This window comes from Vicugna pacos, chromosome 10, assembly GCF_048564905.1.
Source record: "Vicugna pacos chromosome 10, VicPac4, whole genome shotgun sequence".
NCBI classification, from domain to species: Eukaryota; Metazoa; Chordata; class Mammalia; order Artiodactyla; family Camelidae; genus Vicugna; species Vicugna pacos.
The window spans coordinates 72,177,929-72,199,995 of NC_132996.1; the positions used below are offsets into that span (position 1 = coordinate 72,177,929).

The 22,067-nt window shown below is 49.5% G+C and overlaps 1 protein-coding gene and 1 non-coding gene across 3 annotated transcripts in view; one reads left to right on the forward strand and one right to left on the reverse strand.

Annotated features, from left to right (window-relative positions):
- The window catches only part of PPFIA1 (PTPRF interacting protein alpha 1), a 79,376-nt gene extending 58,712 nt beyond the window's left edge, over positions 1–20,664 (forward strand). For both annotated transcript variants that reach the window (XM_072970504.1, XM_072970503.1), the window contains 10 exons: positions 2–83; positions 4,500–4,581; positions 4,687–4,887; positions 11,965–12,140; positions 12,233–12,330; positions 14,292–14,467; positions 15,141–15,209; positions 16,072–16,237; positions 18,594–18,665; positions 19,260–20,664. In XM_072970504.1, the coding sequence (XP_072826605.1) occupies positions 2–83; positions 4,500–4,581; positions 4,687–4,887; positions 11,965–12,140; positions 12,233–12,330; positions 14,292–14,467; positions 15,141–15,209; positions 16,072–16,237; positions 18,594–18,652 (1,109 nt within the window). In that variant the 3' untranslated portion in view covers positions 18,653–18,665; positions 19,260–20,664. The remainder of the gene's footprint in view (position 1; positions 84–4,499; positions 4,582–4,686; positions 4,888–11,964; positions 12,141–12,232; positions 12,331–14,291; positions 14,468–15,140; positions 15,210–16,071; positions 16,238–18,593; positions 18,666–19,259) is intronic.
- On the reverse strand, positions 5,096–5,169 carry TRNAA-UGC (transfer RNA alanine (anticodon UGC)). The gene has a single exon. It is a non-coding gene; the product is annotated as a tRNA-Ala (tRNA).
- Positions 20,665–22,067: the final 1,403 nt, after the last annotated feature.

Here is a 22,067-nt window from a genome sequence, read left to right on the forward strand (position 1 = left end):
GAGACAGAAAACTCATCTCCAGATGCCTTGGGACTCAGCAAATTGGGAGGACAGGCTGAAAAAAATCGTAAACTTCAAAAAAAGTAAGCTTTTTGTTTTTGTCCGTCTCCCTGAGTGTTTTTCAGTTTCCTAATTTTTCACTAATGCTCATTTATTAAACGTAATATCTAGCTTTGTATGTATATTATTATCTGAAAGCTTAACCTAAAGCCTTTATTAAGTTATACTTTTTGGAGGACTTTGAGCATCTCTAAAATTTGGGAAGGACTCACACTTGGGTTCCCAGTCTACTTTGGAAAGTTGTCTCACAAGGACGTGTGTGGTTGAGTCCGGTTCAGCCTTAGAGCGTTTGAATCTGAATCCTGGCTCTGGTGCACATTAGCTTCGGTGCCTTGGGCAAGTTCCTTAGCATCCCTGGGCTCCAGTTTTCTCATCTGTAAGATGGGGTGATAGGAGTCCATCCCTCATGGGGCATTAGCTCCACACCCACGTCTACATAAACATACGCAAGGCGGGCCAGACAGTGCCAGCACATCCTGAAGTCTGTGCAACTGCGCGTCTGACCACAGCCGCTGCGGGACCTTGATCACCCGCCTTCAGAGATTCGCTGTTCATGCCAGTCGTCTACCAGAGTATTCACTAACTGTGGTGCCCTTTGTTTTTCCTCCTCTGGTAGGTTTTGTATTTTTATCTTAAATACAGTTTTAGTTTTATAATCTGTTTATTGAATTTTAATTCTGAGTTGCCACGATCCTGAAAATGTGTGGTAACAGTAGGGATAGTCTCCACAGAGGAGCCCAGGCGCTGTGATGCCCTGGGGTCAAGTGCAAAGGAACAGTGTGCGCATGTCTCTGGGTCCAGAGACATTTTCTGATTCAAACATGTTGTGTGTCAATGGACCGCATGTAAAACCAGAGTTAAGTGGATGAGCTAAATAGTCTGAGACGCTCCCAGTCAAGTGACAACTGAAAAATAAAATGGAACACTCATCTGAACCACAAAAGAGGCAGCTCATAGTCCAAGAGGTGGACACTGACCTGGACGGTGGGGACGATGATGACAAGGTAACACTGGGCTTTGAGACTGGGTGACACTCGGTGGGTCCGTGATAAACATGCTGGGGGAGGTCATCTGGCCCCTGTCAAGTGCCTTGAGGAACTGTCTCAGGAGAAGGGGCTCGAGGGGCTGGTCGTGTCCCAGGTCTCGGGCGAGTCCCTGGAGCGTGCCTGCCAAGCGAGGGTCCTTGGCTTCGTGCGGGAAGGAAGTCAGGAGCAAGTCATAGTAGAGTGAAAGCAGGTGGATGAGCGTGCCGGCTGGCTCAGGAGACCGAGGCCCCAGGTGCGGGGCGGTTAGCTTTATGGGCTCAGTAACTGCATATGCTAACAAGCGGGAGGATTCTTCCAACTACTTTGGGGAGTTGGGCCCCGCCCACATTTTGGTCTGGGGTGGTGTGCTGTGTGAATGTGTCATGAGGCTCAGGGTCACCAGACGTCGGGTCTCCCGCCGTCTTGGGCTTAGTCGGCTCTGACGAGTTTTGGTCGTATCCTCAATGGCTCTGCTCTGTCTTTTCACGGTTGTGCCCTGCTCCCTTCCCTCCTGTCTCAAAACCTTCCGTGGTCTGGAACCAGGGCCTCCAAACACTGACCCCCAGCACCACCCGTGAGCCCCAGGGACCCTCCCCCCTAGAGGCCAGTTTGCCTTTAGCCCCTGGAGCTGCTTGTGTGGAATCTGCCTCATTTTAGTTCTCGCCTCAGAAATCTCCGTTGTTTCGCCCAGCACACTAGCCATTATGTTTCGGGTGCAATGCTGTTGCTCCTGTACGAATGCTTCTGTACGGTGCTGAAGGAATACTCGGTCTTTGGTTCCCTGTAAATGGCAGTTTGTAGAAACCACTGAACAGCAAAGTTTGATTTGAATGTTGCTGTCTTTGAACTGAATAAAACCGTTTTAAAGTAACTTGGGTGATTGCCATTCGGCCGTGTGAGACTCAGGGTTAGAACGAGGCCCTTGGCTCCTGGAACCGTGCCGGGGAAGTTTGTCCCGGGACTTTGCTCCTGTGTTTTACTTCACATCTTCATTCTTGGGTGATGGAGACAGTCAGGTTTTTGAGTGCCCGCGGGTCCTCCCACCCCTCTGCTCCCAAAAGTTTGTCTTTCACATGGGATCAAAAGTAGTATAAATTGGCCAAAATGTATCACTGTGTTTTCTGTATTTGTTTTGTAATTCTTAGGAGATATGCTTGAGTACTCGGCTATGTGAGAAATACTTCATTGGGTTATTTGCCCCCACATGTGATTAAATTTCACGTGCAGGGTGCATGTGTGTTTGTGTGCATGCGCGCACATGTATGCAAGTTTCTCTGGAGCCGTGATGTTCAAGTTGAACTTCTCACTGTCTGTTGCCATAGCTGAGTGGGTAAGAGTGGCTTGTTCTCTGCTCCGGGGTCATGCGTGCCAAGTTCTAGAACGTACGAGTAACTTAACAGCGAACAATTCAAAGTTGGAAGGTTATCTCACGACAGTGGGTAATTTTAGTTCTGTCAGTTAACCAGAGATGAAATTGATGGGGGAAAATACTCCGTTTACAAATTTTTTTAAAATATTTGAGTTTTTCAGAAAAAAAGGTGTCATTCCAATGCAGTTTGATATCAACGGAGTTAAAGGTATAGGAATCGGCGTACATTTCCCAGGAGTGTTTTCTTTTTATTAGCCCTTGATTTATCCCAAAGGTGTTCTTTCAGCTGCTAAATTTACAGCCAAGTACATTCACTTTCAGAGCATCTTCAAGAATTGGTGAAGCTCTGATTCTCAAATTCTGTAAAAACCACGTGAGAACACGGTGGGCACTAGGTGTGACACTCCTGGGTGTTCCTGACATCAGCCCCGTGGGAAGCCATGGCCTGGGGTCCCCCACACATGCCGCCGGGACTCAGTCCCCTTGATAGACAAATAGAGTGCTCCAGGGCAGGTCCATTCGATGGGTGTGCCATGCCAAGCACGTGCTCTGACACGTGCAGCCTTGGTTGTCACCAGCTGCAGGCCCTGGTCCCAGAGTCTTGCTGGTGTCACCGAGAAGTGGCCTCTCCCGCAGACGGCAGCTGCGTGACTGCGTGGCCCAGGCGCCCTGCCTGAGCTGTGTTTGTGAGGGAAAGCGGGAGGTCTCCACTGAGGTGCCTTGGCCTGCTGAGTGTCGGGCTCAGAAAAGCCAGGCGGTGTCCATCGTGTGGGCAGCACCACTTAGATAGCCGTGATCATGGCTCACGCACACTCACCGCAGCGCTGCTGTTGTCATCCACAGACCGCGGGACCTCTGCCTCCCAGAGTGTCTGTCCTCCCAGCGTGTAGCCTGGTTCTAATTGTCTTTCTCCTGCAACTCTAGTTTTAAGGCTGGGAAGCTGCGTCAGTTTACTGCTAGGGCAGGTACTTAGAGAAATCATGCTTCACCCGAGAACATGACCCTTGAGCTCGGAGACAGGACGCAGCTGCGGGCCCCGCATGGTGCGGCCCAGGCCGGGTGGGTGCAGCACTCCCCATGTTACCCCCTCGGGCCTGTCTCCCGTGCAGTTCTCTGTGAACTGAGGTCACAGCTGGGAGTGAGACAAAGTCACAGCACAGCATGACGTGGTGCCCTCTAGCAGAGGAAGGAAATACATCACAGGCAAAACCAAACGAGTCTTCTCCTTGCTTCAGGGCAGTGGTTTGGGGCCATGGAATCGGGCAGGTGGTGTGCACCTTACCCCCCGGATGTTGGCTCGTGACCAGGTTCCTCAGAACGGAGTTGGATGCTTTGGGTAGCTCGAAGGTGCAGAGGGATAACGTGGCGTTTAGGGTCCTGCCCCCTGAGTGCTCGTGTTCTGGGCTCGGGAGCTGACGCCTGGAAGAGCTGCAGTTTTCTGGGAAGTTGGCCTGTGGAAGAATAGCTCGTTCCTTTGCTAAGGGTTAGATGCCTGTCATGTTTATGCTTGTAGTTGTGGTGAAGTGGGGGAAATGGGTGGTTGTGTGGACTGTTAGAAAGCGGTCACCTGAGTGAATGGGCCAGTTCGTAGGTTCTACATGGCATCTAAGTCAGGCCCATCACAGATTAAGGAGCTTGGCTGTCTGCACTTGGCCCCCAAGCGGCAGCAAGAAAAGTGCAGTTCCTGGGCCGGGGAGTCACCAGCACAGGAGGGGCAGGAGCGGGGACCCTGCACCTGGTGCTCGCCTCCCGGCGGGGCCTGCGGCGTGCTCCCACCTGGGGTCTCTTTAAAGCTGGTGATGACTCTTTAATCCCGCAAGGAGGGGGTCCTGTAGAGGGTCGCGGGGACTTGCGCTGTGTTTTGTTACTCAGGCAACCTCGTAACATGTTCGAACTGCCACGGAGCCGATGGTTTAGAAGATTAAAGGAAAGTGATGAGATGGGCATTAATACACTTTAGAAAATGTATAAAGAGAACGCGTCTGTTAACGGCACGTGTGTGTGTGATAGCGATTCTTCAATTCAGAACGTCTTGTCATCCGCAGGCACGAACTGCTCGAGGAAGCCCGGCGGCAAGGCTTACCCTTCGCGCAGTGGGACGGCCCCACAGTCGTCGTCTGGCTGGAGGTGCGCGCCCTGCTTTCACCCTGGCTTGAGTGTGTCCGTATGTGAACATGTGAGCCTGTTCGCACCTGTGCGTAACCTGCCGGCCTCAATGTCTCCTGCCTCCAGCTCTGGGTTGGGATGCCGGCCTGGTACGTGGCCGCCTGCCGGGCCAACGTGAAGAGTGGGGCCATCATGTCTGCCCTGTCGGACACGGAGATCCAGCGTGAGATCGGCATCAGCAACCCCCTGCACAGGCTGAAGCTGCGGCTGGCCATCCAGGAGGTCATGTCCCTGACCAGCCCGTCAGCCCCACCCACGTCGAGAACGGTGCGTTCCAGAAAAAGCTTGGCCTGCATTGTGTTCCTTTGCAGTGCTTTCTGAACACATCCAGTGTTCTGTTTATGGTTTTAGCGTTCAAAACCATCGCAGCTTTTCATGTGTGACGATTGGGTAGTTAAGATATTTTACTGAACACTTTTTTTTTCACTTTATTACTTTTGTTTGGGAGGAGTTAATTAGGTTTATTTATTTTTCATGGAGGTGCCAGGGGCTTGAACCCAGGACCTCGTGCATGCAAAGCACTCACTCTACCACTGAGCTACACCCGCCCCCTTTATTGAATGCTTTTATAACAACTTGGCTTCAGTGGCCTTGTCATGTAGAAATAGGAGTTTTTGAAAAAGTAATCACTACAAATTTAAACATCAATTTAAAGACAGTGAAGGGGAAAAGCTTCGCCCCCAGGCTGCACTGTCACCACTGTTTGACTCTGGTTGACCTGTTTGGCCGATCAGGGCTTCCCTCTTTCAGGAGCTGCAGACCCTGGGCGCTCAGGCTTTGGGCAGTCCGTAAACCTGCAAGCGTGCGCAGGGTTACTGGTGCTGATGCAGCTTTTCTCCACATGGAAAGACCTTGCAAGTCCTTCAGAGGGATTCTCCTCCTTGAAAAATTAAAAACGAATTGAATGAAAACATGAATTGTTTCTGGGAGTTAAGGGCGGTCCAGCTCAGTTCTAAAGTGCAGACTCTTTACGTTGGCTCAGTCCCCAGTCTCCGCCTTGTCTACGCTGGTGAGAAAAGCGGTGAAGAACCCAAGAGCCTCACAGACGCACTTCTCTGAGAGCAGGTCAGGGCCCGATCCGGGGCTCACGGTCGCTTTACACGAACAGCGTGGAGCTGCCTTGTCTCTCTGCGCATGCGCCGTGGTCATGAACAGTAGTCCTGCCCCTGCCTGTTGGGCAGGTGCTCTCACCCAGAGCCCTGTCCTCTCATGGTACCTAATCTAGTCTCTGTCCCCCAAGCGTTTCACTATAGAGTTGCTGTCTCACAAATGAAGGTGCTGGGGGTTTTCCCCAGGTTTTTATCAACTGTCTTGGTCAAGGTGGCTTCTCATGGATTGAGTTAACAAACAGTGAGGAGGAGCCCGCCCACTGGGAGACGGTGCAGTCTGCTCCCTGAGGAGCCCCCGGGGTGCTCATGCGTCTCGGGTGCCGTGTTGGGGTACATGCTCAGCCCTGCTCCCTGCCTCCTCAGCCCCTCAGGTCGAGGGCCCGGCCAAGGGGCCTACTGTCTTCCCACAGCACAGAGCTAGGCTTCCGTACTGTCCGGGTGGTACTTTGGGGAAGACCATTCTAAATAGATTGGATCAATAGTTACTTGAGAATTATTCTCAGTTTTCAGAAGTGCGAAATGCCTTTCCCTCTGTCCCGCACCCCTCGGGTGGCAGGCCTATGACTGCAGCTCTAGGGGGGCTGCTGTGTTACTGGCGACGGTGCTCGTAGGGTGGTCGTTTGAGAGGAGACAGCCTGGGCGTCCGTGGTGGGCGGTGAGGGTCGGCCTTCGCCCCCGCTCCTTCCACGCGCCGAGGCTGACGTGTCTGCCACCTTGCCTCTCTGTCACTGCTCCCCTGCCCTGGATGTGGCTGGTCACTGGGGTCACTCCAGACCACAGGAAATGTCTGGTTAACACATGAAGAGATGGAAACGCTCACAGCCACGCCACAAACGGTCAGTCCCACCCCGGGCTTGTCCCCCTCCTTCCCACCCACCCCCCCCGCCCAGAGCGGCGCCTTTCTGGGCCCTTTTGTGGAAAACAGGGATGTCATTTTACACTGAATGTTTCCATACAAGTATTTGCTTTAGGTATTAGTTCAATGTGTAAAACAGAACCCGTCTTTTATCTTTATATGTTTTTCAGAAGCTTAGTCGGTAGACTTGCTCCATGTAGAACAGATGTAGTTGGCGCCCCCTTCCCGGGAGACCGCAGCTCAGCACTCTGACCCAAGCTTCCCCTCCTGTGGGGGTGCTTGCTGTGGGAGCCCACTCCTTGCATGAGACGTTGGAGTTGGCGGGTCTGCATGAGTTTTGCATGATGCTTTGATTCTTTGAACGTTCTCGCTCAGTTAAGCCGCGCGTTCCCTACAGAGTCGGTTTGCCTGCGTTACTAAGCTCGCCAGTACTAATAGTTGTGTTCTTTTACATTCCTAACCACGTAACCTCAGGAAGATGAGGAGGGAAGCTGGGCTCAGGTTGGAGACTTTCTATAATGTATTCTTCACTATATGTACAGCAACAAAAAGAGTTGGAGGATGAAAACTTGTAATTTACTTTTTTTGGCGTTTTTAACATCTTGTATTCGGACTGTTAAAGATTTGAATGCATTAGTCAAAGCAGAGCACAGGATTAAAGAGTGCGTCTCATGGACAATTTTGAACACTCCTTTGTGGAGCCCTTGGTCGTGGATTCTGATTGATATAAATCCCTTGGTCCAACACAGTCTTTCCTACGAAGTCCCGTGGCTGCGGCAGCTCCTGAGATGACGTGTCTCGGCCCCTGTTGGGGTAGCCTTAGTTCCGAGACCCACTGGCGGGAACATCGCCTCCCAGCGCGTTTCCCACAGGAGCTGCCATAGCGACACTGTCCCTGTGTCCGTGTCCACCTCGCGCTGTCCTAATACTGTGCTGCTCCGAAGACTTTCTTACTAATGGAATTCTCAGAAATTAAGCCTAGGCTTGCTTGACATGTATCTTGGATTTTCAGCTCCCCAGTTCTGCTTACAAAAAGCTCTCTCAACTGTTTTGTAGCCTTATTTTGAGACAGCTTGATTAAACACAGTGGTTTCCACACACCTGACCCCACCGACTTTGCCATGTGACCTGACGTACCCTTTAGCAACAAGTTAAAGGCCACCAGGTGTGGACAGGCAGCTTTGCCAGGGCTGGCACAGTGGCATGGTGTTCATGGACCTTGAGAGGATAGCTGTATAACCGAAAAATCAAAGTAACTTTAAATCAGAATTTTGCTGACTACAAGTTGATAGTTTCCCTCTATTTCTACTCCTGAAGTAAAGCCATTTGTGTCCGTTTTTAACCACAGGAGAGAGTAGCTGTAATATGATTCTCCCTTGATGTAGGTATTCCGTGCTTCTACTCCAGACGAATATCCTCATTAGTTATTTAACCTAGTCAGGTATCTCTTTACAGGGCCAGTAATGGCCATCAGAATGAATTTTAAAGAGTGCATTTCATAATTACTTAAACATCAGTGTATTTTACACTGAGAGGCAGAACTTTGTCAGCACTTGAATATGAAATACCTGCATCATGGGGCACGAAGTATAAATTAAAGAAGCTGAATGTCTGCCTTTGCCGTGGAAATACGTACAAGGGTGAGCCGTGCCGATGATGCCCGAGTTGCCAGCGTCCAGCCTTCAGCGTGAGCAGGGCCGCTTTCGCTCCGTCCCCCCTTGTAGAGGAGGGAGAGGGGAAGGGGCTTCCTGGTCTCTGAAGCTGCCGAGGGCAGGTGATGTGCAGTGCACCTTCCTGCACCGTCCGCAGTGACCAGCTCCTGGGCCGGGGGCAGCTAGAGGCGCCCTTGGGCACTCGGGGGGAAGAAGGCATCAGGTGTGGTCAAAGCCTTCGATGCCGTCACTCAGCAAGGGGCATCTGCGAGCTGTCTGCGTGAGACCTTGCTGCTCGCTGGTGGTACCGGAGTGCACAGGACAGCCTCATCCCTGCTGTCACTGTCACATGTGCCCAGTTCAGAAGACTTAATCCGTGTTTGTAATCATTTCAGTGATGGTAACATAGACCCTGCAGAGTGACTGTCTCTTCTACCCTAGTGTTCTCTGATCGTGAGAGAGCCCTGTCGTGTGCTTTTTTCAGAGGCTGTGACCACAGCCCAGGAGATGTGGTCTCCCTGGGACTGAGCCTGATCCTCCCAGGAGCTTATGTTACTGACCACTTGAGTGTGAATAGAGTATATAATGAGTACACAAAAACAAGGAGGTTCTGCTTCCATGGAATTCTCTATTCAGAAACATCTTTGCAGTTGTGTCCATTTAAAAATGCATAATCAGCAAGCAAGAAACTCATGCCTGTCAGGCTTACGAGATGAGGGTAGGGTTTAACAGAAAGAAAAAACATGGTGTTGTAATGATTTTCCAAAAATGTTTGATGTTTTTCTCCATTCATTATTGTTTACAGAAAGTAGTGAAACTTTCTCTTTCTATTGGAATTTGAGTGTTCTTGTTGGAGTTTGAGTCATTCCTTCCAGGTTTGTTGGTATAAATAATAAATTAGGTTAGAGGCCATACTTTCAAGACAGAACATGGTGGTAGTTGAGAGATAACTGTTTCCGAAGATTCTGTAATGTAACCACAGAATTCCTGTGGATGTACTTCAGTCTTCTTGGCCCAAAGAACATCAGGTGCCTTTCTTTGATATGTGTGTACATACATATAATGTGCTTATTTATTTTTCACTGTGCAAGCCTTGCACGTATTCTGTTATATTTATCCTTATGGATTGAATGGTTTTGATGACATTATAATAAATTATATTTTTTGATTTCAATTTCCAGTTCATCTCTAGTATTTAGAAATACTGTTCATTTTTGTATGTTGACCTTGTATTCTGCAACTTTGCTTTTCATTCTGATAACCATTTTTGTAGATTAATTTTCCACATTGATAATCAGATCACCTGCAAATACAATTTTATTTCCTTTCTAATTCATATGATTTTGATTTCTTTTTCTTGCCTTATTATAGTGGCTAGGAGTTCCAATGCAGTGTTGAGAGCAGACACCCTTGCTTTGTTCCTGGTCTTAGGGAGAATGTATTGTATTTCACCTTTAAGTATGATGTCAGCTCTGCCTTTTTTATAGATGGCCTTTGTGAAGTTGAAGCAGTTTTCTTCCATTCTTAGATTTCTGAGATTTCCATGAATTGGTGAATTTTGTCAGATGACTTTTTTTCATCTTTTGAGAGAATACTGTGATTTTTCTTTTTAGTCTATTTGATATGGTGAATTTCGTTGGTTTTTCAAATGTTGACCCAACCTTATGTGCCTGGGATAAGCTCCATTTGTCATGACATCTCATTCTTTTAATCAGATATCGATTTGATTTCCCGATGTTCTGTTCAGGAATTTCCATCTGTGTCTGGGAGGGATGTTAGTCTGTAGTTTTCCTGTGATGTGTTTCTCTGGTTTTGGCATCGAGATAGTGCCGGCCTCAGAAAATGAGTTAGGCATTTCTTCACTCTTTTGGAACAGTTTGTGCAGAATTGGCATTTTTTCATAAGTGTATGGTAGGATCCACTAATGAAGCCATCAGGATAGAGATTTTGTGTGTTTGTATGTGTGAGAAGGTTTATAACTACAGATTCAAGTTATCTGTTACTCAGTGGCTTTCATAGATTATGTGTTTCAAGAAGTTGGACTGTTTTATTTAAGTTGCTTAAAATTATTCAGTTTTCCCTTAGCATCCTTTCAGTGTCTGTAGGATCTGTACTGATGCCCCCTCTTTCATTCTTTTTTTTTTTAAACATTTTTTATTGATTTATAATCACTTTACAATGTTGTGTCAAATTCCAGTGTTCAGCACAATTTTTCAGTCATTCATGGACATATACACACTCATTGTCACATTTTTCCTCTGTGAGTTATCATAACATTTTGTGTATATTTCCCTGTGCTATACAGTGTAATCTTGTTTATCTATTCTACGATTTTGAAATCCCTGTCTATCCCTTCCCACCCTCCACCCCCCTGGTAACCACAAGTCTGTATTCTCTGTCCGTGAGTCTATTTCTGTCCTGTATTTATGCTTTGTTTTTGTTTGTTTGTTTTTGCTCTTTCATTCTTGATATTGGTAGTTTATGTCTTGCCTTTTTCCTTGGTCGCTTTGGTTAGTCAGTTTTATTGATGTTTATGAAGAACCTGATTTTATTTTCGTCGTTTGACTTTCTGTTTTTCTGGTTTCTGTTGCACGGATTTCTGCTCTTACATTTTCTTCCTTTTGCCTGCTGTGGATTTCATTTGTTCTTCTTTTTCAAATTTTTCAAGATAGAATCTTACATTATTGATTTTGTTACCTTTCTTCATTTGCAACGTAAGCACTTAATACTATAAATTTCCTTCAAGGCACTGAATTAGCTGTGTCCCACAGCCTTTTAGTGTATTTTCACTTTTATTCAATTAAAAATATTTTCCCATTTCACTGTGATTTCTTCCTTGACACATGAATTATTTGCAAGTATGCTAATTTCAAAATATTTGGGAATTTTCTGAATATCTTTTTATTATTGACTTCTAATTTACTTGTGTTGGGTCAGAGAACATACAGTCACCGTTAGTGAGCTGAGTCTCGTCTGTCTTGGAGAATGTTCCATATCCATTAGGAAAGAATGTGCCATGCTGTCCTGGGCAGAGTGCCGTGCAGTGTCCGCCAGGTCGCGCTTGCCGACGGCGTTGTGCGGGGCGTCTGTGTCCTTTCTGAGGCTGGTTGGTTGCCTGCTGCGGCTTCCTTGTTCAGTCCCTGGATGACTGAGAGGAGGGCTGAGTGCTCTGACTGTGGTGTGAGTTTGTCTCTCGCCTTCAGTCCTGTCACTTGTTGCTTTGCTTGTCTCTTCTTTTAAAACTATCTTTTAGTTCACTTTTTAAACTGATTTTGAAATTAGCAGGTGTTTTGTTAAGGACATTTGGAAAACAAAGTGTTAAAAATAAAATTAAATCCAGCCAGGGGTATTTTTAATGAGTAGAGTTGGATTGATCCTTCAAACTTGTTCATGAGTCGTGATCATTCTTTGTTGATGTATTATTACATATAAAAGCTATTTCAGAAATGTGTAGTCAGTCAGTTTTGTTTTGACTTGGTAAATAGGTTAAGTTTATAAATACAAGTGAGTCAGATTTTTAATGGTATAATTCCTTTTGTATAAAATTTAGCTAATTAATTTAAAAGATAGTAAATAGGAGATCAGATTATTTTGAAATTATGAATGTTGTCGTTAGTTAGCTCAGCCTTTGAGGACAAGTAATAGGTTAAAAATCCAGCTTAAAGATGATTTGTACTGCCCTTGTGACGGCTTTTCTGAACTGACCGAACTTCATTATTGGGAGCAGACCCTTGCATACGGGGACATGAACCACGAGTGGATCGGCAACGAGTGGCTGCCCAGCCTGGGCCTCCCGCAGTACCGCAGCTACTTCATGGAGTGCCTGGTGGACGCGCGGATGCTGGACCACCTGACCAAGAAGGACCTCCGGGGTCAGCTGAAGATGGTCGACAGTTTTCACAGGTAACTCATCGCAGGTGGGTCTTCCTGGTTGGCTAAGAGATTTTAGACTGTTGCCAGCTCTAAATTTTTTCTCTTTTTTCTTTCTGAAATAGAAACAGTTTCCAGTGTGGAATTATGTGCCTGCGAAGGTTAAATTATGACCGAAAAGAGCTGGAAAGAAAACGAGAAGAAAGCCAAAATGAAGTAAAAGGCTAGTACAGACTGTTGAATTGATCTGGCTTGTTTCTTTCTTCCCAGTGTTAGCACCATCAGTGATTTCCTATTTTAAAAAAAAATCAGGAAGTGCTTTAAGTGGAGAAAACTCATCTGGCCTCATTCCAGAGGAGGGAGGGATGAAAAGGAGTGTTTTAAGAGCCCCTTCTATAGCCAGACAGCGTGTGTCTGTCCTCTTCTGTTTCTGTCCGCCTGCAGGTTCAGTGTCTCACGGTAAACACTTTTCCTAGGACTCCAGAGATTTCCCGTTACTGTGACACGTGTCCTACCCCACTCAGAAATGCCGCCCCACCCCGTTAGGTAACTGCAGAGGGAGGAAGCATAGTTCTCCGCTGTTGGCTCATCACTCGCAGGATTTGGGTGTGGGGAGCGCTGCCCTGTCCACTCATCAGAGGACGCTGGAGCGCAGTGTAGAGCAGCGTGCTTCTGCCCCAGCACAGAGTCAGCATTTCAGCTGGGCCGGGCCAGCGGAGCGGAGCCCCTTAGCCGGGGAGAAGGCAAAGGCATCTGAGATAGAAGCCAGGTGGGCGGGTACGAGGACGTGGAGGGTCCGGTGGGGAGGCCAGGAGGCACCTCCCCCTTGGGGGCCTCCCGCGCCGGGTGCCTCTCAGTGGCCACGTGCAGTAGAGAGCTTCCAATGGAGTGTTCACAATTCAGCTCAAAGTGACAGCTCCAGGTCTGTAGAAAATACAGAAATCACTAATGGTAGTGTGAGGAACAGTGAGACTTACTTGAACAACTCCAGGCCCTTCCGCGGGTTAACTTACTTGCCCCTTATTCCCACAGCCCCGTGAGCACCAGTGCTGTTTCCATCCCAGTTTCCCCAAGAAAGAAACTAGAGGTGAAAGTGCGGTGGGGAGATGGCCTGTGTGAAGGGCGGGTAGGCGTGGCTGAGCTAGGGTGTCAACCCCGAGAGAAAGCAGAAGCCAGCATTTATACTGCATCTGCCTTTATCTGGAGATGGGCACTGGGAGTGAAATCGGGAAATTCGTTTCTTTTGTTTTCTGTTTCCATTTTAAACCTTCTTGCAGTTGGCAGGAATTGTCTTTGAAAGTAATTGGTGATCTTCTGGATGTGTTTTTACAGAGTGGCCATTTTTAGATCTCTCCTAAAGCAAATTTAATCATTTATTGCTTGGCATAATATAACTTCCCCCTAAATCTCTCATATGCTGGAGAGCATCTTTAAGTTTCTCTTTTTGAAATGAGACAGCACAACTGGCTTCAAGAAACAGGGCTTCAAAATTATAAATGCAGGTGGGGTGTAGATCGCAGGGGCAGAGGGCATGCTCAGCATGCATGAGGTCCTGGGTTCCATCCCGAAAACCTCCATTTAAAAAAAATACAAAAAACAAAACTGGTGCCTATAAATGGGGGGGGGGGTATAGCTCAGCAGTAAAGTATGTGCTTACAATATGTGAGGTCCTGGGTTCAATCCCCAGAAACTCCCACTAAAAAAATAAATAAATTCTTCTGGCAAGGTTATAAATGAGAGGTTTATGTTGCTTCGAGCAAGGTGTCCAGATTTGGTGCCAACTCCTTAAGATGGGAAGAACGTATTTCAGAAGACTCTGAGGTCTGTATCTGAAACCTGCTCCTGCCTGGTGGGCATTCAGATTCTTACGTGTCCTTTTTTTCTGATTCCTGGATCCTCACTTTCTGTTCTCTAGAAACGAAATGTACATAATAACTTCACTCCTCTTGAGCTCGCCTGAAGAGTGAGTCCTAGTGGGGCAGTTCCCGTGAGATGGGAGGAGGGCCGAGCCATCAGAGCCTGGATGCAGGGCTTGCCTGCCGCCTAGCAGGGTCTCCCAGCCCTTGCGGACGGAGGTCCTGCCTTGCGTGGGAACTGAAGGGTCCGCACCCGCGGTGGGAGTCTGCCAGCGCTCCAGGGCGTGTGTGATGGGGCCGCTGTAAACCGGTGTTTCTTCGTCTGCAGATGTGCTTGTTTGGAGCAACGATCGAGTCATTCGCTGGATCCTGTCCATCGGCCTGAAGGAGTACGCCAACAACCTCGTGGAGAGTGGCGTCCACGGCGCGCTCATGGCCTTGGACGAGACCTTCGACTTCAGCGCACTGGCTCTCTTGTTACAGATCCCAACGCAGAACACACAGGTACCCGCGTCCTCAGCCCCAGGCGGGCAGTTCCCCTGGTGCGGATGGCGAGCTGTTTGTGTGAGAGGAGACCAGACTCGCAGGCTCAGACCGCTAGTCATCTCACTCGTACCAAATCCATGATGCGAGGGCTCAGAAGCGGTCTGCCTAGTTCCTCAGTGTTTTTGCTTATCTGCTTTCATTTGCCGTTGGAAGCACGAGAGTCTTGCAATAAACAAAAAAAAAGGGAAACTTTCATTTAAGTCCATATGCTCGTAAGAGTGACATATTTAGTTCTTCTGTGGAAAGAGAAGTCCGTATCTTTTGTGTGTCAGATGAAGGTTTTATTAATTTTGTCTCTGTGGGTAAGTGCCTGAGTAATTCTTTTTGACTTGTGGGCTCATTTGAGAATCGGGAAAGGTTTTCATTCTTCTACAGAAGACTGTATATCTTTTGCCAGTACCCCCATCCCCACCCCAGCGCCAGCCCACAGAGCCCACTGCTGTGTACAGTTTCCAAGGGGTCGTGAGCCCCTCTCCCCACGAGCCCATCCATGGGCTCCGCACTAAGCCCTGGTGTAAAATACTGTCACGGTCTGGGGTTTTTTAAGTCCTGGTTTAAGAAACGGTGGGGATGTGCTGATACTTGGACTAGATTGCTGAACGTTCTGAGTGGTCGTGCTTTACGATTTCAGGCTCGTGCCGTCTTGGAGAGAGAGTTTAACCACCTTTTGGTCGTGGGGACGGACAGAAGGTTCGATGAAGTAAGTTTTCAGCCTGATGGTTTTTAAAGTTGCATTAATGTAAGTTCTTTTATTGTACTCGTATGAGCCATGTAGTCTGGGTATTGCTTCTAAATGTAGAAATAATTTTACTTTACAAGATGAACTTTGCTCTTAAAAATTGATTAACAAATGAGCTATTAAGAAACTAATACCTTCAGTAAAATAGGGTTTTTTTTTAAATTTTGCTATTCAACTTTTGCTACCCCTCAGAAATACTTTTCATATCATAAAGCACTGGTTTCAGCTTAGGCATGGAGTCTATAAGTTGTGCTGCCGGGACAGTGGGTGTCTTGCCCTAATCCAGAGCCCCTGTGCTCTGGGGGGTGTGTCGCATAGGTCTGCTGAAACACACAAGACGTCATTTCCCTTGTACAAAACCACGACTCCTTTATTCCCACACTGAGGTCCTTATTCTGCTCAGGGGGCCTCAGGAAAACTTGAGTCTGACAGAGAACAGGATGGAAGGACACACAGGGAGTGCTTGCTGGCTCCGTCCCAGTGCACGATGGGTTGTTCACAGCTTGGAAGCTTCTTAGCACACATGAAAATGTGTTACCTTATGTAGCAAGAAGGTGATTTCTTCAAGATGGGAAGTGAAAGCTGGTGATGGGTGGGAGGAACGGATGCCCGGAGCCCACAACTGTCCCGGTCTATGCCCAGTTAGTGTCCCGCCGCGCTTTGGGCAAATAAGTCACGTGGTTATCAGGAATGGGGTTAGATACCTGTGACCAAAAGTGCAGTGACAAGCTCTGTCACTTCAGGGGGCTAGTCCCTTTACTCACTGTGTATTTTTGTCCTTGATTTTAGGATCAGTCTTACTCTCTGTCCTTTAATTTCCCAGGACGATGATAAAAGCTTCAGGAGAGCACCTTCTTGGAGAAAAAAATTTCGACCAAAGGATGTTCGTGGCTTAGCTGCTGGGTCAGCAGAGACTCTTCCTGCAAACTTCCGGGTCACTTCCTCTCTGTCCTCGCCCTCGACGCAGCCAAAGAAGATGCAGCTGGACGGTAGGTGGTGGTGGCGGCACGGCCCCAGCCCCGTGCGGGCAGCGTGAGCGTGGCAGGGACGTTGGTGCTGACCTGCGGTGGCCTCTGTGTCTGTTGCATGCCCAGGTTTCAGTGTTTTAAAACTAATCCTAACATCTGTTTATGGAAGTCTCACAGTAATAGAGGTTTTGGGGACGTGTGTGTGTGTGTCTGTGTCGTGTGTGTCTGTGTGCGTGTGGCGGTGCTCGAAAGCTCTTCGTCACGTAGCAGTGCAGTAGCATCCAGACCATGGACTGGAGGGTGACCGAGTCCAATCTAGGGACATGTTTCAGTACCAGCAGTGTCCAGCTTCCCTGTCTCCCTTGTCCCTCGCACGCTGGGGAGGGCGGGGCAGAAGGGAGCCTGAGAGCGGCCTGCCCCCGGGCCAACTGGGCCTGTGATTTCACCAGATTCGCAGCTGTTACTTAAAGGCAAGCGCTGATTTTCTCTTAGACGGCCACCAGCAGTTAGGGTCGGCCGGGGTTCACCCACAGCCTCTCAGCCCCGAGGTGTCCCCGCCCCGTGACCCCAGCAGGAGCCAGGCTGCCTGGGCTAGAGCCCGGCCCTGCCGCCCGGGAGGGGCACAGCCTCAGCGCCGCCTCAGGGCCCCCGCCTGCGGGGTGGCCGTGGCAGTGTCGTCCTCACTGGCTGGTGGTGGTGAAGTGAGACACTCACAGAGGCTCTGGGCAAGCGCCCGATGTGTCAGATGTCCCATGCAGGTGTCCCCGTCACTCGTGACTTGCTCTCAGGCCTGGTGTAGGGGACAGACTGCGGGAAAGTAAGTGGCTTTGAAAGGGTGCTGCTGGGGGTTTTGTGATTTTTCCTGTTATTCTCCCTTCCCGTAGGTAGGTTTGTAAGCTTTGCCTTCCCTTACTTGTATGCAAATCAGAGCAAAGTACACGTAAGTGAAGCCGTTCCTAAGCTGGACAGTCTCAGTGAGGGTGGCTCACGGGGCAGCATTTTTATTAAAAAGCTGCAGGGCGGGGCAGACTCAGTGGTGGAGCACGTGCTGAGCATTCGCGAGGTCCTGGGTTCCATCGCCGGCACTGCCTCCCTTAGGGGGAAGAAAGCAGCGTCTCTTTGCCAGCTTTGCAGTTCAGTAATAGCTTAATGGGTAGGGGGCAAACCCAGCAACCATTTTTTTTTAAAGAACATTTTTTCTTTCAAGGAGCACACAGTTCATTTTTACAGATTTTACTTGTGGCATGACCTTCAGCTTGGTGAACAGTCTAGAGCTCTCTTGTCCCCTCGTAGCTGCATCCCCAGTCTCCTCATTGTAAATCACAGCCTCTGTTAAACGTTCACAGCAAGGTTGACATGAGAGTTGTGACAAATTAAAAGTGATCCTAAAAGGAGGCGTGGGGAGCCGCTGCACAGGAGACGGCTTTTTGCCCTGAGTGACAGATAAGGCGTAAATGGAGAATGGGCTGTTTTCATGGCTTTTAAGGCAGATTTAAGGCAAATTGCAGCAGGTCTCCTGTGTTCTTAGAATCAGAAGGATTTACAAAGATAGTCTGTTCTGGTGTGCGGTACCAGCTGTCTTAACATCCTTTCTGGAACCGTGGCAGAATCCTGATAAGATGTGTTCCTGATGGACCCGTGGGGAGACAAAACAAATGTATGATGGGGAGCAGCGAATTTCTACTGTGAATTTTGGAAATTTCTTACCCAACTGGAAGGCGAGGGTTGGGGCTCACCTGTTGGGCCAAGCAGTGTGTTTCTTGACAATAAAAAAGACATCAGCGGTGTCCATTGTTTCAGTGGAAAGTGAGACTGGACTCCTGCTCTCTGTGAGTCGCTGTCCTCTGCCCGCCCCTGCAGCCACGCCTCAGTCGGCTCGGCGGGGGGGCTCCCGGGGAGCAGGACCACCCTCTGACAGCACAGGGCGCGGGGCCTTGCGGCCATCGGTACTTGGCTTTGGTCACCTGCTCTGTTAGGGGCTGGTGACACCTCACGCTGCCGCGGGGTTGTGCACCTCACAGCCTTCTTGGCAAGACAGCGCTCAAGCTGGAGGAGCCCAGGGCCCTGTAGTCCGGCGGGTTTAAGGAGGAGGCTGCCACGCTGAGGGTGTCGGCCGTCCAAGTGCGTGTCGTGCGGGAGTCCTTCCGTCGTCTGATGGGGAGCGAGCGCTGGGCCTGCCGCCCGTCTGATGGGGGCTGCGGGGACCCCACGCGGCGGCGCTTCGATTCTGTGTCCGGACCTGCTGGAGCCCTCCGCAGGCGTGGGTGTGGGTGCTGTTGCAGGTGTGGAAGTGTGTCTTTTCTTGTGCCCTCGTGTGACGGTCTGCCACTAACTGCACGTTGTGTTTGCACGCCTCCTCCCGTGCTTGTCGGAACAGGCGGCGTGTCGGGAACGCAGAGGCTGGATTCTGCTACAGTCAGGACTTACTCCTGCTGAAGCCTCCCCCCTGGTGAGTAGAGGGCAGCCCCGTCCCCGAGGCTGCGCCGAGGCCAGGCCCTGCTGTGTGAGTGCCTGCTGGGGTCTGTGGGGTGGGAGGCCTGAGAGCAGAGCGCGGGGCCTGGGTCCCTCGCGCTGGCGGGCTCTGCTGTACGCACACAGGCCCCGCGGCACCGAGCTTCACGAGGCTGCACCGCTGCGTGCCTTTCAATTCCAAGGCTGGTTTTTAAGACAAAACCACCTAGGCACCTCAGGGTCGACGACCACTGGGTGCCCACCCCTGCGCCGCAGGCGGCGGCCTGGTTGGGTGCAGCCCTGGGCCCAGCCCCCTCCTCACTGCTCCGAGGGCCAGGGCTCTTCTGCTCTGTTCTGTTGTCCTGTCTCAGCTGGAAGTTTGGTTGGCTTATTGTCTTTTTATTAGCAACTTTTAGACATGCCAAAGCCCCTCAAAGCATTCTCTCATTGGTATGCCCAGTCCTTGGAGTTAGTCTAAATGCTCCAAGCAGCTGCAGCACAGGAGCGAGGGAGGGGCTCGGGCCCCGGAAGCTGCAGGTCTGCGTCAGCGCCGCCGTCCCCAGGCTGACTCTCGCTCGGTCTTGTCTTCCAGTTTACCCACACTACTTCTACAGATGACACGCAGCAGTCGCCACCCACCCAAGACTACGTTTTGGACTCGATGGAATCTTTAATCTGTTAATACTTGTTATATGGACCCTAAGATATTTTATTACAGAGTTTTTAATTAGTGAAAAATTCATGAATACCATAGAGAAAATATTTTAGAATTTAATGTTTCTTATATTTATGTAAACTTATGACTTCATTTATATAGTTACTTACTTTTTCATGTATATCCAGGCTATAAATATCCTTTCAAATCAATTCTTGTTCTTATATCTGATCTTAGTCTTTCAAATGAATGTACTGTAATGCTTGTATGTATAAATCCTATGAACAGATACAGGGCTTTTGTAAATTATGCATTTATTGTAATTATCATTGTTTAATTTTTTAATAATGAACCACAACAGAGAAAAGGATTTTACTGCGTTTGTAAAATCATGGCACAGTGTGCATTATCTGTTACGAAACGTAACCGTGCTCTACAACAATCATTTTGAAATAAGCAAGCTTAATTTCCAGCAATTGTATTTTAATGACTGACCTTAACTGTACTTTTTCTAGCAAGAAATGCTTTCCTCCTCAGCGTGAACAGATTAAAAATGCCAGGTGTTAAATATCAGCTTCTAATCAGATTGGGACTGAAAGGATCATCAGGACACCATGAACTTCAGACTGGCTGACTCTCCACAGCCTGTGGCCTCGGTAGTCCGTCGTCAGTAACTGGCGGAGCCGTGAGCTGGGGACAGTTCTCTCAGCCTCAAGACAGACTTGCATGGGGAGCCGGGGCCCGCCGCACCCCCATCCTCCCCTGCCCCTCGGGGGACGCGGGCCAGGGCGCCCGCACATCCACTCCCAGAGGACCAATCGTGAGCGCTGCACTCACTGCGAAGGCGCAGGATGCTGGACACCATGCCGCGCAGCTGTGATAAAGGCCTTATTTTCGTATGTAAATCATCTTCTTACATTTGTTTGTAAACAGGTTTAAAGAATGGACCTAGCCGTACATTTTTAGATTTTGACAATATAGCCATTTTGGATTGTATAAGTAGCAAATGTAACTTTTACTTTTAAATGGCACATTAAACGGCCAGCAAGAAATGTGTGCAGATCACGGCGCATTATTTATTACGCAGCTGATGTTTCGCCAGCTAGGACAGCACGACTTTTTACATCTGGTTTCTGCTTTTAATTTACTTGTGCAATTTATTGTTACCGTTCTGTTTTTCTATTAATCTTTTGTGAACTTCCTGATTGTGTAACAAAGTATGTACAGCCTACTTTTGAACTATTTTTATCACAGCATTATTTATTGCTCTCTTTCAATAAAATACTGAAGCATTTTCCACTGCCAATAAAGATACAGGGAATAAGCTGTAATTACACTGAAACTGACTGCAGCTGTCGTATCTCCGGCTCCATCCGGGCTGACTGACTGGAGCCGCTGTCCTCACGTGGAAATTCTGGCAGAGGAGTCAGCTGACGGAACGAGCAAGCTGGAAGATGGACGAGCAGGCTCTGGGGGCCGGAGGCCCAGCTCACCAGTCCCCCGGGAGCCGGCCCAGGGAGGCTGTGCTGCCGGGGGCTCCAGCAGAGGCGGAGATGTGGGGCTCGTGGGCGGGGGCTGAAGGCAACGCGTGACCGGGACCCCGGTGACTAGTCTGGGGAGTGTATGTGCGTGTTAGTCGATAGTTTTTATCATTCACATATTTCACTGCAGCAAGAATGGAGCCTGGGGGTCAGGGAAGTATGAAAAAAAGATTTTCCACACAGATTCTTGATCACTGCCACCAGACGCGGCAGCCATCCTCATTGGCCGCCCTCTGCGGCCGCAGCTCTGGGCACACCGGGCACCAGCACGGGGCAGCCAGAGCGGCTGCTTTTGCAGAAGGTGTGTTTTCAGGAGCCATCAGTAGAGCTGGAGTAGCTGGGGTCCATTGTGAGCTGAGGTGAGGCCAGAGGTCCAAGATAAATGGCAGAGAAGAGGCACTTGTGCTGTGGTGGTCACGGTGTGTGCGCGCCTGTGTGTATGTGTGTATGCACACCCGCATTCATCCACGTGGGCTCCACACTGCTCTTCATGTCACCTGGTTACACGATGGCGCCCCAGGCTGTGTCCTCCTGGAGTCACTGCCCCTGGGACGGAGCCTGCTTCGGTGTAGCTCGCACCAGGTCCAGAGTCACATGCCGGTGCAGTGTGGCAGGGCGGCGGGCGCCCAGCCGGACGTGGGTTCCAGGGAGATGCAGGCACTCGCAGGTGGTAGCGCACAGATGCCCACTGCCGTGGCGGCCAGACGGAGCAGCGGGGCCTTAGCTTCAGGGTTTACCAGGCAGTTTCCCGCCCTCCCCACCACGGATGTGGGTCTGGGGCACGGAAGCCCGATGGCTGACGCCGCACCTGCGGGCACCGCTGCCGGGGGCCTCAGGTGTCGGCTTCCTGCCCGGACTGCTCTGCGGGGCTGACGGGCTCCCCCCCGAGGGGCCCATGTGTCCTTTATGTGGGCGGACACACCTGCTTGTTTCCAGTGGCGGGGTTGCCAGGCAGCTGTGTTTTCCTCTTTGGGCCCCTGCTTGTTGGTGTCCCAGCCTCGCTTAGGAGCAGCCTTACCTCCCTCATTTCCCAGTTCTCAGGGTTCACTCAGGCGTGAGATTTAAAACCACCTAGTTCTCTTCTGCACCTCGCATTGCACTTTGCCTGGTCAGAACCCAGTAAGCCTCGGCATTCAAGGCTTCCGGAAACAAAGTCATCAGTGAGCCATAAGCTGCAGGTGTTTTATTAAAACGGTTCGTTTTG